This window comes from Cavia porcellus, unplaced genomic scaffold, assembly GCF_034190915.1.
Source record: "Cavia porcellus strain 051 isolate PalLab524CR breed Dunkin Hartley unplaced genomic scaffold, mCavPor4.1 scaffold_1, whole genome shotgun sequence".
Taxonomy (NCBI): Eukaryota; Metazoa; Chordata; class Mammalia; order Rodentia; family Caviidae; genus Cavia; species Cavia porcellus.
Window position 1 is genome coordinate 30,741,018 of NW_026947484.1, and position 17,570 is coordinate 30,758,587.

The following is a 17,570-nucleotide window of genomic DNA, read 5'->3' on the forward strand; positions in this document are numbered from 1 at the left end:
TCAACATGGTACTGGAATCAAAACAGAGCCAAAGACCAATGGAATAGATTAGAAGATACAACCACAACTACAAACACATTCAACCACCTCATCTTTGATAAAGGGGCCAAACAGGTTCACTGGAAGAATGACAGTCTCTTTAATAAATGGTGTTGGAAAAACTGGCTCTCCATATTCCGAAAACTAAAACTAGACCCATGCCTATCACCATGTACTAAAATAAAATCTAAATGGATCAAAGATCTAAATATTAAAACAGAAACACTAAATCTATTGGAAGACAAATTGGGTAAAAACCTTGAAGACATAGGGGTAGGTAGAGAATTCATGAACAAGACTCAAACCGCACGGGAAATACTTCCCAGAGTCAATAAGTGGGATCACATCTTATTAAAAAGTTTCGGTTTAGCTGCCGTGCCTGGCCATCGATGTGCAGAGGAGCTGGGCAGATCTGGGGTGCCCTCACCGGCCTCTCTGCGTGTCTGGAGGACTCTGGATATCTCCGCCCAGACTGCTGGAGTCCCCCCAGGCTTCCAGGTGCAGTGAAGGGGAGAGGTGGGTTTGAGGCTTCCACATCAGCCTCCCCATTCCAGTTACACTTGGAGAACTGCTGAGCTCCCGACGGGTGGGCCGGCCCACACTATCAGCCGAGCCCAGCCTGTTTTGCGGCCACGCCTAGCCATCAGTGTACAGAGGAGGAGCTGGGCGGATCTGGGGTGCCTGCATCGGCCTCTCCGTGTGTCTGGAGGACTGTGGATATCTCTGCAAGCAGGGAGGGTCCACAGGTTCCTGAGGCACCGCGGCATGTGGTGAGTACCCTAACCCGGCTGCGATTGAAGAACTGTGGGGCTTCCAAGGGGCAGGTGGGCGCACAGTGTCCCTGAGGCCCAGCTTGTCTGGAACTGCGGAGTTCTGAGCAGGCAGAGGAGGGCCACTGGTTCTGTAGGCCCAATGGCTTGGGGTAGCGCGGTGCCAGAGTCTCAGTAGCTCCAAACATAGAAGGGGATTTTCAACAGATCCTGAGGAAGCTTTCAAATAACACTTGAAACACAGAAATATAGGAAAATGACAAAACAAAAGACCAAATTACAACCTCAAACCTCCAGCCCATCTCAAGAAACCCTAGGAGTGATGTATATAGAAGAAAATATATCCCATCCACCTCATATATCGGACACAATAGCTACTGAAATTGACAAGCAACTCCAGGAAGCTTTAAAGAAATTCAAACTCGAAATAATCTCCCAGATAAAAGAAGAAATGATAAAAGAAATGAAAGAGATTCTAAATATATCTAAAGAAAACACAGATAAAAAATTGGAGGAACTAAACAAAAAGATAGAATCCCTAGACGAGCAATATAAGAAACAAACAGAATACATAATGCAGATGCACAGAGATATACAGGAAATAAAAAACTCCACTGAAAGTTGTAAAAACCGCCTTAATGAAAGTGAAGATAGAATTTCAGACCTTGAAGACAGGATTGCAGCTAGTGAACAGGAAAGGAAAGATCTTTTGAAAATAACAAGGAATCAGGAAACAATTCAACAACTGCAAGACGATGCAAAGAAGAATAACATAAGAATGATAGGGATTAATGAAAGAGAGGGAGACAACATGAAGGATGTCAGGAGGATATTTAGAGAAGTAATAGCTGAAAATTTCCCAAGCATGAGATCAGAAACTGACATCAGGATCAGTGAAGCATATAGAACTCCAAACAGTCATAACCAAAATAAAATTACACCCAGACATATAATAATCACCATCCCAGAAATCCAACACAAGAATAGATTATTAAAAGCTGTCTGTCCGGAGCCGCTTCCGTCCTGCGGAATGGAGCACACGAACACTCAGCCTCTGCAAGCACCTTTATTGACTGGGCAGCAACCTCAATACATGTCCGTCCTCGACGGCTTCTTCCGTGTTGTGTGTCGGGCACTTCCTATACTTGGGCTTATATAGCTAATGTTATCAATCATGGGATTACACGTGGGGACAGGCGATTGGGCGGCAACAAGGAAGCAATCAATCATTACCATATATGGCGGGGACAGTAAGCCGAGCAAGAACCAGGAAGCAGGATGTGTGTGCCATCTTGGGCACACGATGGGCGGGGGAGCAGCGGAGGCGGCAGGCGGGTGCCATCTTATGAATATGCTCTCATGAATAACATGGCAGGCTCCCAACATCTCCCCCTTTCTTATTTACAAGGAAGGACAGCGAGACCTTCCAAGTGACTACAGAGGTCTGTACCCCGCTGTGCATGGCTCTGAGGTCATCCCCTGGCACAGGTTGGCCACCCCCGCATCGGAAGGGACCTCCAAGCCTCATCCTTTTGTGCAGGGCTAGGGTAATTCGGATGAAACCTAGATGCATACAGACATATAGCCTGACATCTCTCTTCAAAAACCCCAAGAGTAGGTCATGCAGTACCATCTGGTCTCGCACCTTGGTGCCTCTTGCTGTCATTGTGTGGAATGGGGCCTGTCTTAGGTTGAGCAAGGTGGGGTACCTCAGTCTTACCCGTCTTTGGCTCACCCATCCAGCATTTTATAACTGATGCTCTGCGACATGGAGGAGATATGTAGCCGCCTGGCTACCGGATGGGCCCCCCTCCGCCAGCTGCATTGCCGCCATAGCTGTGAACTTGACCTGCTGCTGGGTTTGCATCAAGCGGTCTAGCAAGCATTTGACGACCACCAACCCCACCAGTATGGCAACAACAATCAGAATCCAAGTAGTCAAATTGGGCCAAGAGAACCAGGAAGTGACATGGTCCCACAAACCTTTTAGGACGTCCCTCAGGGTAGACAAATCAAACCTAACTGGGTTTAATTGAACCTTTTCTATCTCGTTTAACTCGTGATTAACAATCATAGACAGATTATGAAATTTTGGCAGATAAGTGTCCTGTAACCACGCGGTCATAGTTTTGTGGTTTCAGTCAAGTTGGTGCGAACGGGAGTGACACACACCCGGAAGGACAGCCACCTCTGGTCGCAAAGTTGAGTGGCGACCTGCCACAGGGCATCGATCTCTTGTCCGATGAGTTGGATTTCTTCTTGTAGCCAGAGTATTGCTTGGCTGTTTAGCTCTATCTGTTGCCTTTGAGCCTTGATGGTCTCTCGTGTGGCATTGCTCAGCCGATTGACTGCATCCATGGTCAGCGCGAGCTGCTCAGAGGTCCATGCCTGCAAAACAGCCTGTCCCACTGCAGGGACAAACAGAGAAGAGACCACCCCCGCTGCCTGCCACAACCAATCTTTTATCCCTCTTTTTGTTCTGGTTGGCAACAAGGAGAGTGTCCTGGGCTTGGACGGGAACCCAAAGATCAGGGAGAGAACAGCATAGGCTGCTCTTTTTTTTTTTTTTTTTTGTCTTTTTCGTTTTTATCAATACCAGGGATCAAACTCACGACTCCCTGCTTGCAAGGCAGGTGCTTATGCTGCTGAGCTAAAATCCCCAGCCCTTTCCTGTCCCTCTTAGTGACGGCGGGCACAGGAGAGGTATTTCCTTGCAATTTGATTCCCAGGCCTTTACCGGGGGTATAGCCCATCCGCTTCATCATGTTTTGAGACACCTCAGAACATCCCGTATGTAGGGTGATGTCCATTTGGACTAGAATATCTCTGCCCCAAAGGGTTACTGGGAGGTTAAGGACATAGGGTTGAAAAGACCCACCATATCCCTCCTCGCCCTGCCAGGGAAGGGACTGTGCACTTATACTGAGTGAATGCACAAATCCCAATCCCTGAAGGGTCTGTTCTGCCACATTGAGGGGCCAGGAGGCCGGCCAATCTTTATGAGCAATGATAGAGCGGTCAGCGCCGGTGTCTAGCAACCCCTTAATTTTCTTACCATTGATTGAGAGGAGCAACATGGGTCGTTCCTGCAAGGTCATATGAAGGCCAATAAAATTTTCGCCTGTGGACCCAAATCCCTGGGCACCCCAAGACTGTTGCTTAGCTGGATATTGACCATGCAAGCTGGGCAGAATAAGTAACTGGGCTATCCTATCCCCTTTGTTTATAATCAGTGTTCCTTGTAATGACTGAGCCATAATCTTAACCTTGCCCATATAATCAGAATCGATGACACCTGGCACAACTGTAAGGCCACGAAGGGCCACTGAAGAGCGCCCTAAAAGCAGGCCAACAGTATTCGGTGGCAATGGCCCCTTAAATGAAGTTTCTATCAATTGGACTCCCATTTCAGGTGTTAGTATGAGTCCGGAGGCAGCACAAAGGTCCACTCCTGCTGACCCTGGGGTAGCCCTGACTGGCTGTTCACTCCCGGAAAGGGGCTGCTGGGGGAAAGGGGGCCCGCCTTGTAGGAGGGCCCCCTCTGGCCGTTTTTTGGCTGTGAGTCTTTACGGCCAGTTAGAGAATTGCCCTCCTTATCAAAAACAGAGCGGCGTCCGGAGGACGGAAGTGTGGCAGGGAAGGGAGGGGGCGGCCCCCAGCCTCCAGGGGCACTCATTCCCTGGGGTGGTTCCCAGGGAGGGGCCGACGGGACTAACCCCGCCTCACCGGGGGTGCGCATTTCCTGCAGATCACTCTCCACCCTCTCGAGCTCCTCCCCTAGGCTCTCCATCATCCCTTCACACAAGGCTCCAGCAGGTTTATGAACTTTCTGCCCTGTATTGCGATGTGGGCCTATCTTACTGTCAGTTTCCTCCTTTGGGCCCACCTTAGGGTCTTCCCCCTCTGAATCTGAATGGCTCGGTGAGCCAACCTCTGAGGCCTCCCTGGAGCTCTCCGAGCACGCCTGCTCGAAAGCGTGGCGTGCCTCTTTGAGTCCCTGGGCTGCGCCTACCATACTTTCAGTTCTGAGACATGCACGAACCATCTCCCAAATGGGGCGGACCATGGGGTCGACACCCATGCCTTGCTCTTCTGCAAATTGAATGTCTCGTTCTAATTTCTCCCAGGAGGGCAAGGTGAGGGAGCCGGTGGGCAGGAACCACGGGGCCAAATCGTTGATGCATTTGAAGAATTGTAAAACCATTTGTTTTTCCATCCTAATTCCTCGTGCCCCAAGCAACATCCGCAATGATAGGGCGAGGGGGCCACAATTAACATTGCCCATTTCAGCAAATATAGAAAGCCCTGAGGCGCTATAGCCAGCAGGGGCCTGCCCTTCCTTTTCGGGCAAAATCGACCCTAACAAGGGGTCGACTAACAAATCCCTTAAAGTGCGTCCACCAAGGGCCGGGTTGAGCCTCCACTCACCCGCAGGTACGTACCGTCTCTCAACGCAGTCACAGGAGTCGCAGAAGGCACGGGAATGGTTTCAAGTCCCCATACGGGCCACCAGCTGTCCGGCGCCGCATCCGTCCCGCGGAATGGAGCACACGAACACTCAGCCTCTGCAAGCACCTTTATTGACTGGGCAGCAACCTCAATACATGTCCGTCCTCGACGGCTTCTTCCGTGTTGTGCGTCGGGCACTTCCTATACTTGGGCTTATATAGCTAATGTTATCCAATCATGGGATTACACGTGGGGACAGGCGATTGGGCGGCAACAAGGAAGCAATCAATCATTACCATATATGGCGGGGACAGTAAGCCGAGCAAGAACCAAGAAGCAGGATGTGTGTGCCATCTTGGGCACACGATGGGCGGGGGAGCAGCGGAGGCGGCAGGTGGGTGCCATCTTATGAATATGCTCTCATGAATAACATGGCAGGCTCCCAACAGCTGTCAGAGAGAAAAGACAGATCACTTATAAAGGAAAACCTATCAGAATCACAGCAGACGTCTCAGCACAAACGATAAAGTCAAGAAGAGCATGGAGTGAAGTATTCCAGATCCTAAAGCAAAATGATTTCCAACCAAGACTGATATATCCTGCAAAACTATCATTCAAAATAGATGGTGCAATACGATACTTCCATGACAAAGAACAGCTGAAGAACTTCATGAACACCAAACCGACCCTGCAAAAAATATTGAAAGACAGTTTAGATACACAAAGGAAAAAACCACTAAGCAAAGCAAATAATTAAACAGAACCGAAAGATAAAGATGCAACAGCAGAGAGATAACATTCCTACAATTAACCAGCATTTAACAGTAATAACTATTAATGTAAATGGTCTCAATGCACCAATCAAAAGAAACAGACTAGCAGAATGGATCAAGAAACAAAATCCAACCATATGCTGTTTACAGGAAACCCATCTAACCCAGAAGGATACTCACAGACTGAAAGTCAAAGGATGGAAAACAATTCTTCATGCAGCAGGAATCCAAAAAAAGGCAGGAGTAGCCATTCTGTTTGCAGACAACGTGAACTTTAAACCAACAATGACCATAAAGGATAAAGAAGGTCACTACATACTCGTAAGGGGAAAACTCCAAGAGGAAGAGATAACTATCTTAAATATATACGCACCAAACTCCAGAGCAGCCAGTTACATAAAACAATTATTAACAGAAATGAAAACTCAAATTACCAGTAACACAATTGTAACAGGAGACCTTAATACGCCATTGACACCAAGGGACAGATCAACCAGACAGACAATGAGCAAAGAAATAACAGAACTGAATCATACCTGTGAACAAATGGGTTTGATAGACATATACAGAATGTTCCACCCAACAACATCAGAATACACATTCTTCTCAGCAGTACATGGATCATTTTCTAAAATAGACCATATATTAGCTCACAGAACATATTTAAACAAGTGCAAAAGAGCTGAAATCATCCCTTGCATGTTATCGGATCATAGCGCTCTGAAATTAGAAATTAATGATAAAAGAGACTGCAAAAATCCCACAAACACATGGAAACTGAATAACACACTCTTGAGTAATCAGTGGGTCACAGAAGAAATTAAAGAAGAAATTAAACAATACCTAAAAGAAAATGAAAATGCAGATACAACTTACCGGAATCTGTGGGATGCAATGAAAGCCGTCCTGAGAGGAAAATTTATTGCACTGAGTTCCCACATCAGGAAAACAGAACGAATACAAATAAATAACTTGATGCTACACCTCAAACAGCTAGAAAAAGAAGAGCAAGTCAAGCCCAAAGCCAAAAGAAGAGAGGAAATTATAAAAATCAGAGCAGAAATCAATGCAATAGAGACTAAGAAAACAATCCAAAGAATCAACGAATCAAAGAGTTGGTTCTTTGAAAGAATAAATAAAATCGATAAGCCCCTAGCCAACCTTATTTAAAAAAGGGAAGAAAAAGCTCAAATTCATGCAATAAGAAATGAAAAAGGTGAAATCACTACAGACCCAATAGAAATACAGAGGATCATCAACACCTATTTCAAAAACCTCTACTCTCAAAAGTTTGATAACACAGAAGAAATAGACAGATTCTTAGAAGCATATGAAGTACCAAAGCTAGATCAAGAGGATATAAAACTGTTGAATAACCCAATCTCTGCTAATGAAATTGAAAATGTAATTAAGTCCTTACCCACCAAGAAGAGCCCAGGCCCAGATGGATTCACTGCAGAATTCTACAAGAAATATAAAGAAGACCTAATGCTGACACTCCTCAAACTATTCAATGAAATTGAAAGGCAAGCAATCCTTCCTAAGTCATTCCTGGAAGCAAATATTACTCTAGTACCAAAACCTAAGAAAGACCCAACTATAAAAGAGAACTATAGACCGATCTCCCTAATGAACACAGATGCAAAAATCCTCAATAAAATATTGGCAAACAGGATCCAGCAAATCATCAAGAAGATTATACACCATGACCAAGTGGGATTCATCCCAGGAATGCAAGGATGGTTCAACATACGCAAATCAATAAATGTAATCCACCATATCAATAAAGCCAAAAATAAGAATCACATGATCATTTCTATAGATGCAGAAAAAGCCTTCGATAAGGTCCAACACTTATTCATGATAAGAACTTTACAGAAAATTGGAATAAATGGTCTTTACCTCAATATAATAAAGGCCATTTATGACAAACCAACAGCCAGCATCATACTAAATGGCCAAAAATTGAAAGCCTTTACTTTAAAATCGGGCACAAGACAAGGATGTCCTTTATCACCACTCCTATTTAATATAGTACTGGAAGTACTAGCCAGAGCAATTAGGCAAGAAAGAGAAATAAAAGGGGTAAAGATAGGAAAAGAAGAAGTTAAATTATCATTGTTTGCAGATGACATGATACTCTACATAGAAGACCCCCTAACTCCATTGAAATACTCTTAGATACAATAAATAAATTCAGTAATGTAGCTGGATACAAAATCAATACTCAGAAATCAATAGCATTCCTATACACGAACAACAAAATAACAGAGAGGGAAATAAGAGAAACTGGACTATTCACATTAGCAAGCAAAAAAATGAAATATTTAGGAATTACTCTTACGAAAGAAGTGAAAGACTTATACAGTGAAAATTATAATACACTGAAAAAGGAAATTGAAGATGATCTCAGAAAATGGAAAGACATCCCTTGCTCATGGATAGGAAGAACAAACATTGTGAAAATGGCCATTCTCCCAAAACTGTTATACAGATTCAATGCAATCCCAATAGAAATACCATCAACATACCTTATAGATCTAGAGAAATCACTCCTAAATTTCATCTGGAACCAGAAGAGACCTAGAATCGCAAAGGCAATTCTAAGCAGCAAAGACAAAGCAGGAGGCATCACAATCCCTGACTTGAAGTTATACTACAAAGCAACAGTAGTAAAATCAACATGGTATTGGAATCAAAACAGAGCCGAAGATCAGTGGAATAGATTAGAAGATACAACCACAACTACAAACACACTCAACCACCTTATCTTTGATAAAGGAGCCAAGCAGGTTCACTGGAAGAACGACAGTCTCTTTAATAAATGGTGCTGGAAAAACTGGCTCTCCATTTGCTGAAAACTAAAGCTAGACCCAGGTCTATCACCATGTACTAAATTAAAATCTAAATGGGTCAAAGATCTGAATATTAAAACAGAAACACTAAATCTATTGGAAGACAAATTAGGTAGAAACCTTGGAGACACAGGAGTAGGTAAAGAATTCATGACCAGGACTCAAACCGCACGGGAAATACTTCCCAGAATCAATAACTGGGACCACTTCTTATTAAAAAGTTTCTGCATGTCAAAAGAAATCTCCAGCATAGTGAAAAGAAAACCCACAAACTGGGAAAAGATTTTAGTGAACTCTCTCTCAGACAAGGGACTCTTGTCTAAAACATATAAAGAATTAAAGAAACTCAGACCTCCAAAATTCAAAGATCCAATCCAAAAATGGGCATCTGAGATGAATACGCAATTCTCAGATGACGAAATGCAAATGGCAAATAAATACATGAAAAAATGCTCATCATCATTGGTCATTAGAGAAATGCAAATTAAAACCACACTGAGATACCATCTCACTCCTGAAAGAATGGCCAGGATCAAGAAAACCAACAACAAATGCTGGAGAGGCTGTGGGGAAAAAGGAACTCTCCTGCACTGCTGGTGGGAGTGTAGACTGGTACAGCCTTTGTGGAGATCTGTCTGGAGATTTCTCAAAAAGTTGGGACTGGAAATCCCACTTATTCCAGCTATTCCACTTCTAGGCATATTCCCAGAAGAACTGAAAGCATCATACCGCAGTGATATATGTGCACCTATGTTTATAGCAGCACAATTTGTAATCGCCAGATCTTGGAAACAACCCAAGTGTCCATCGACTGAGGAATGGATAAAAAAGTGGTGGTATTTCTATACAATGGAGTATTATTCAGCTATAAAGAAGGATCACATTGAGATATTTATCAATAAATGGGCACAGCTTGAGACCATACTCATAAGTGAAATAAATCAATCTCGCATGTGTGAATACCGAATAGTTTCCCTAGTGTAAGTAATGATTCAAATATATAAAATTATGTGGTAATCATGATTCCCCATTAGGTGGCCTTGAAGCCTTATAAAGTTTTCACTCATTAATTAGAAAGGCTTTATTCTGGGCTTCTTGATATGGAAATATTTGAAGCTAGAGTATATGAAGTTTTATCCAAATATTTCAAGGAAAAAGACAGACACTATGGTAACTACTATTAAGTCGGGTTATATGGTGGTGAAGTACTAGGTTGCTGAAACAGTCATGCTTTGACCTCTATTGTTATATTGTTATGTCCTGTTTTATCTCAATCTCCCCCTTATTCTTTTAAAAAAATTATTTAGTCATTTCTTATGTTTGTCTTAATTAAAGAAAAAATTTTAAAAATTAGGATATATAAATAGTAACTCTTTTTGATTTCCTATTAACTTGTTTTGAAGTCCTGTAATACTCCCACGATCTTGTTTTGACTGATTAGACTCTGTTCCATTCTACATGATAGTATCAAGTTTGAAGACATAGGCAACTACTTTGAAGGCAATAAGATTCACTAAGATACCCATTCTGGTTTGACTATTGTCTTCTTTGGAAGTCCTGTAATGTTTACAATGACTAAGTTTTATTGGTCTTGTTCTCTACTGTTTTGTCCAACTTTATAATATCTAATGAGATAGACAATTCTTTTTAAGGAAACAAGAGACAACGTTGATAACCATTGTTGATAACCTTGTACTCTGTTCTACACCATGTGCTATGTCTATCCTTGGTTTTGACTGACAGCTTTGTTTTGCCATATTTGACTGTATTCTCTCCCCCCCCCAAAAAAAGTAATAAGCACTAAGGAGTAATAAAATCCAAAATGTGTAAATTTTGTTGTAAAAAAGAGAGGGAAAAAAAGAAAAAAAAAAGAAAAAGAGCTCTAACGGATATAACAGCAAGTGTGTTTAGGGGTTTTAAATAGCTGACTATATCAATGTTTTTGGATCATTGAACACAGCTGTTTGCAGTCTCCCTGTTTGAATGTCCACCTTGTATTCTTTGATACTGTGATTTGAGCAACTATTTTCAAGATGATAATATGTAATCTACTAACAGGTGATTTCTTACTGTTATGTTTTTTTTTGTAGTTCTGTATTACATGTACCCTTACACCGCTTTGTTTTGTTTTGTGTTTTTCTCTTTTTCCTCTTAAATAAAAAAAAAAGTTTCTGTACATCGAAAAAAATCTCTAACATAGTGAAAAGAAAACCCACAAACTGGGGAAAAAATCCTAGTGAACTGTCCCTCCGACAAAGGGCTTCTGTCTAAAACATACAAAGAATTAAAAAAAATCAGACCCCCAAAATTCAAAGACCCCATCCAAAAATGGGCATTGGAGATGAATAAACAATTTTCAGATGAAGAAATACAAACGGCAAATAAATATATTAAAAAATGTTCAGCATCACTAGTCATTAGAGAAATGCAAATTAAAACCACACTGAGATTTCATCTCACTCCTGAAAGAATGGCCAAGATCAAGAAAACTACCGATAACAAATGCTGGAGAGGCTTTGGGGAAAAAGGAACTCTCCTGCACTGTTGGTGGGAGTGTAGACTGGTGTAACCATTGTGGAGGTTAGTCTGGAGATTTCTCAGAAAGCTGGGACTGGAAGCACCATTTGACCCAGCTATTCCACTCCTAGGCATATTCCCAGAAGAACTGAAAGCATCATACCACAGTGATATATGTGCACCCATGTTTATAGCAGCACAATTTGTAATAGCCAGATCTTGGAAACAATCTAAGTGTCCATCAACTGAGGAATGGATAAAAAAGTTGTGGTATTTTTATACAATGGAGTACTACTCAGCTATAAAGAATGATCACATTGAGATATTTATAAATAAACGGACGCAGCTCGAGACCATACTTATAAGTGAAATAAATCAAACTCACCTGTATAAATACCGAATAGTTTCCCTAGTGTAAGAAACGATAAGAATACATGAAAGTACGTAGCAATCATGATTCCCAGTCACACTGGTCTGAAGCCATATAATGTTTTCACTCATTACTCGGAATGGTTTTAATTTGGGTGTTTTTATTTTATTGTCTGTGATACTACAAATGACTATTTTGAAGAGAATAAGAGGGTAATAGCTAGCGCTGATTTAATATCATCCTGTTTTGAAGCCTCATCAAGTTTTTGTTCATTTGTTTCCATTTGTTCTAACATGTGGTACCTTATTATATCTTAATGTATGCAATAGTATAAGCAAGTTTTTTATAGACAAAGAGATAATATAGAAATTGATGTTTGGTTTTTGCTAGCTGGTTCTAAATTCCCTGCAATAATTTCATTCTCTTGAACGGTCTCACACTGTCTTGATAAATTTGATACTATAGTATACGAAGTTAGACTCAAATATTTCAAGGAAAGAGTCACTATGGTAACTACTATTAATGTCAAGCTATCTGGGGGTAAAATACAATGATGGTTAAATTTTTTGATTCTGACCAGTGTTGTTATATTGATACATTCTTTTTTTTTAATCTCAGTCTCCCCCCCCCCTTTTTTTCTTTCCTTTTTTTTAAAAAATTAATTTATTTCTTAGTATCTTTTAACTAAGGGAAAATTAAATTAAAAATAGTGTGATAGATTATAGTAAATTTTTTTGTTTCCCTGTTAACCTGATTTGAACCCCTGTAGTGTTCTCCATATCTTGTTCTGACTGATTTTATTATATTCTGTTTCGCTTAATAGTATCAAGTTTGAGGGTATAGGCAACCATTTGGAAGGCAACCAGATATTCTAAGATGCCCGTTATTATTTGACTATTATCTTCTTTGGAATCCTGTAAGCTCTCCAATGTGGTTTTATTGGTCTTATGTACAGTTTTGCTCAATTCTTTCATACTAGCTGATATAGGCTACTCTTTTTAGGATAACAAGAGGCATAATGGTAACCATTGTTGATCACCTAGTAATCACCCCCTTTATTTTTTTTTTATTTTTTTTTTCATTTTATGCTATGTCTATCTGCCTGATCTAAATGACTCTGTTTTGTTTTGTCACATTGGGTTTTTCTTTGGTCCGACTTGTTTTGTTTTTTGTTTTTTGGCCTTTTTTTCAATCTTTTTTCTTTTCCTCTTCAAAGAAAAAGTTAAAAAAAAAACTGTGGAAGTAATGGAAACTAAAATGTGCAATTGTTAGTGTAAAAAAGAGAGGGAGGAAAGTGATCTCAAGGATATAACTGCAAGTTTATTTAAATGTGTAGGAAAAAGAACCATATTGCTGAGTTTTTCTTGGATCATTGAACAGAACTGACTGCAATCTCACTGTATTAATCTCCACTTTGTATGCTTTAATTTTGTAATCTAGACAGCTGTTTGTAAGTTGACAATGTGTGATATATTAACTGGTGAACTCTTACTGTATGTTTTTTCTCTTGAAATTCTGTGTTGCTTCTAGCCTTTTACTGTCTTGCTTCGTTTAGTTTTGTTTTTCTCTTTAAATAAAAAAAAAAGAATTACAGAATTTAATCTAAAAAATATATATTGTGGGGCTGGGGATTTAGCTCAGCGGCATAAGCGCCTGCCTTGCAAGTACAAGGTTGTGAGTTCGATCCCCGGTACCCAAAAAAAAAAAAAAAAAATATATATATATATATATATATATATATATATATATATCTTACAAATAGCTCAAGTTTATTTTTCTTTATAGCAGAGTAGTACTTCATTGAGTATAAATATGTCATTTTCTTTATCCATTCATCTATCAATGGGCATCTGTCAATGGGCATATCAGTGGGCCACTTCCATGATTTAGCCATTACAAATTGTGCTTCTATAAACATGGGTGTGCATGTACCACGGTAATACAGTATTTGTAACTCTTTGGAGGAGATTCCTAGAAGTTTAATAGCTGGGTCAAATGATACTTCTAGTTTTAGTTTTTTGAGGACTCTCCATACTGACTTCCATAGTGGTTGTGTTAGTTTACATTCCCACCAACAATGTAGAAGTGTTCTTTTTTCCCTACAGTCTCATCATCATGTAATTTCATTCCTTAAAAACAGCCATTCTTTTTGGAGTAAGATGGAATCCAGTGTGATTTTAATTTGCAATTTTCTAATGCCCAGTGATATCAAACATTTTTTCATGTATTTATTGGTCATTTGTAGTTTTTCTGTTTTTCATTTTTTGGTTTTTATGTGCTCTAGATTGGCCTAAAACTCATGGCAGTCTCCTGCCTCCGTCTCCTGTATACTGGGATTATAGGCATGAGCCACAGCACCTGGCTTGTACTGCTTCTGAGAAGCGTCTGTTCATTTCACTGGCCCATTTTTTGATTGGGTTTCTATGGGGGGGGTCATGGTTTTTTTAGTTTTTTTATTATTTTATTCATACATCTTAGATACACATAATGATCACATTCATTAGGAGAAGTTTATACCTGTACATATTTCTTGATTCTTCTTTTCCCCAAGCCCCTCTCCTCCCTTCAGCCTTCTTTCCTCATTTGCAAAAGCATTATCTCCATTTTCTTTCTTCTATTCTTTTTTCCCTTCCTTCCTTTCCCCCCATCCTTTGTCCCCTTCCCATATGAATATACTCTAGATATTAGTCCTCTATCTGAGGAATAGCTGGCAAAAATCTGTTACCATCCTATAGGTTGTTTCTTCACTCAGTTGGTTGTTTCCTTTGCTGTACAGAATGTCTTTAGTTTGATATGACCCCATTCGTTGGTTTTTGGTAATATTTCTTATGTAACTGAAGTTCTGTTTAAAAAGTCATTGCCTATATCTATGACTTCAAGAATTTTACCTGTTTTATCTTCCAGCAGACTAAATGTTTCTACTTTAATATTTGTATTTTTGATTCACTTTTACTTTAGTTTAGTACATGGTAGGAGATATGAGTCTAAATTCAGTCTTCTGCATGTGAATACCCAATTTTCCTAGTATCATTTATTAAACAGGCTATCTTTCCTCCAGTGTATTTTGTTTTGGTCTTTGGGGCATATGTGTGCTTTGGTTTTAATTTCTTTGGTTTGTTTTCATTTTTGTTTTGCTGTTGTTATTTGTTGTGTTGTGTTGTGTTGTGGTTTTGTTGTTATTGTTGTGGTATTGTTTGCTTTGGTTTGGTTCCATTTCATGTGGGGTTTTTTGTTTTGTTTTGTTTTGTTTTGTTTCTTTTTCGTTTTTATCAGTACCAGGGATTGAACTCACAACTGCCTGCTTGCAAGGCAGGTGCTTATGCCGCTGAGCTAAATCTCCAGCCCCCTATTTCATGTGGTTTTTGAGACAAGGTCACACTATGTAGCCCAAGATATCCTTAAATTTGCAGTGATCCTTCATTTCAGCCCTCTGAATGCTAAGATTACAGGTGTGCACCACCATGCCTGGCTCCTTTAGTGTATGTTTTTTGGCCCTTTTGTCAAAAATCAGATAGCTACTTGTGCCTGGGGTTGTTTTCACAAACTCTTTTCAGTTTCATTGGCCCTCATGTCTGTTTTTGTGCCAGTACCAGGCTGCTTGTTATCACTGTGTCTTTATAATATCATTTAAGTCTGGGATTGTGCTATCTCTCATTTTGCTCTTGTTGTCCAGGATTGCTTTCACTATTCTGGTTCTCCTCTAGCTCCATATGAATTTTAGGATTGTTTTCTCCAATTCTGTGAAGAATACTCTTGATGCTTTTTATTCCAGTTACATTAAATCTGTACACCAATTTTGGAAGTATAGCAATTTTATTTCTAATTTATTTCTCACTATTGGTGTACAGAAACACTACTGATTTGTGTGCATTGATTTTGTATCCCACTATATTGCCGAGTTTGATTACGATTGAAGGCTCTGTGTCTAGGAGTTTACAGGGCTTAGAAAGAAGTTTGGACCATTGTGCAAGTGATACAGTCTCTACGTTATCGAAGACTACATACTTTGTAGGTTTCCATTTGTGTAGTTTCCACACATTTCCCATGCAGGGTCCATGTACTCTTGAGCCAATGGCCCACCTAACCATTCTCTGGGCAGTCTCGGACAGCCATGGAACACCTGACATATGTTCTGTAAGATCCCTAGAGGATGGTGACTTTGCAGACTCCATTTTGAGCTTCCCAGCTCTTTATTTCAGGACCGCTGTTCTTACCTCTTGAGAGAATCCTAACTCCTGTCTCAACACATCTGACCATAACTGAAACCACAGAAGCAAAACCTCAGATAAGGAGAGTTACTGTAAACAAACAAAGTTACAAGATTACAAAGTTAACACTGTTCATGCTGATAAAATAGCAGTAACTTACATGATTGTTACATTCACAAAGCTTCTGCCATGACTTCCAACATCAATATAGGGATAAAATTGACTTTGAGGGGAGTCCAAGTTTTTAGGAAATACCTGTGTTTTACCACTTGGACTGAGGCAGTAAGGAAGGGTGTTACTAATGTTATAGGCAGCTGAGTTAATTAGAAATATTATAAGCAGTCAGACAGAGCTAGGCCCTCCAAGGAGCCAGTGCAAAAGATCAGATATCATGCAACCTTGGAGGAGGCAGACACCTCCTGCTGTGGGCCAGACCTCAAGATCAAACAAATACAGCCACATCCTAATGATATAGGGGAATGAAATTCCAAACCTAGTATGTCTGCGAGTTCATGTTCTCTAAAGTTGAAGAATGAATTTTAGGAACAATGAAGGTTAAGAGTAGAATATATTTATTGAGAGAAAGAAAGTTTCTGTCTGAGAAAGAGACAGAAGGGGTTCTGAGCAGGTTGCCAAGGACTCTGCCTTTTCCAAGGACTTTTATAGAGTAAAATCATGGAGTGAGATGGGTTCAAGGTGGGGAAAACGGGGAACTCACAAGGCAGATGGGCATAAGGTGGGACAGAACTATAGTTAGTGTGATAACTCGGACCCCGGAATAAAATCCAAGGAAGCAAGAAATTAAAATTTAGGGAACAAAGGCTTTATTTTAGGCCAGGCCTGGTGACACAGTCTCCAGGAGCCAATTTGGAGACTGTGCGCCTGACAGCTAAAAGTCAGGGCTTTTATCTTGTAAAACCGCAAACAGCTGCTGGACTCACAATATAAGGAGAGGGATGGGGGTATGGTGCACTACAGAACAGGAACACAGGCGATTACTTTGGGAAGAGCAAGGTTCAGGTAACAAGCAAGTTTTCCTGCAAACAAGCAAGTTTAGATTAGGAAAACATCTGTTTTCCTCAGCAGAGAATAGAGAAGTCCAGCAGTAATTAACAACTCCTGTTAGCTTATCTTAGCAACACATCTGTTATTTGTAGAGGGCAACAATGGTTAACACATCAATTAGGTAAGATTTTACAATTTTTTACAGAGGAGAGCATTGATTAACATATCATTTAGATCACCCAGAGGGAGAAGGAAAACACATATACAGTAAGGCCACGTTACAGATATTTTGGTATGATATAAATATAATGAAGATATTTTTCCTAGAGTACAACAGTTAGCCAATAAAATTAATAGTTCAGGTAAAAGGGATTACATTAGGGACAAATGGGGAAAGGAGTCACATAGAAAGCAGAGCAGTGACTCTTCCCTAGGGGGTTGGGATCTTGACTCCTGGCTTCCTCAGAGTGATAGGGAACTATTTAGAATATCAGTCCTTAGGATATGGATGCATTCGTTTGATCCTTTGTCTTGACGCCTGTCCCACTGCAGGTGTCTGTCTCCCCCACAGTTGCAAGGTATCT

The 17,570-nt window shown here is 40.5% G+C and overlaps 1 protein-coding gene across 2 annotated transcripts in view; it reads right to left on the reverse strand.

Moving 5' to 3' along the window:
* Positions 1-1,861: 1,861 nt before the first annotated feature.
* Positions 1,862-17,570, reverse strand: part of LOC106028097 (uncharacterized) — a 49,908-nt gene continuing 34,199 nt past the window's right edge. Inside the window, exons 2-3 of one of the 2 annotated variants that reach the window (XR_010046705.1) lie at positions 5,252-5,707; positions 1,862-3,217 (exon numbers count right to left, since the gene is read on the reverse strand). Coding sequence is in view for 1 of the 2 variants with exons in the window: in XM_063246654.1 (XP_063102724.1) it covers positions 4,225-5,094 (870 nt within the window). In the remaining variant the exon portion in view is untranslated. Of the gene's footprint in view, positions 5,708-17,570 lie in introns of both variants that reach the window. The other variant, XM_063246654.1, reaches the window with a different exon arrangement.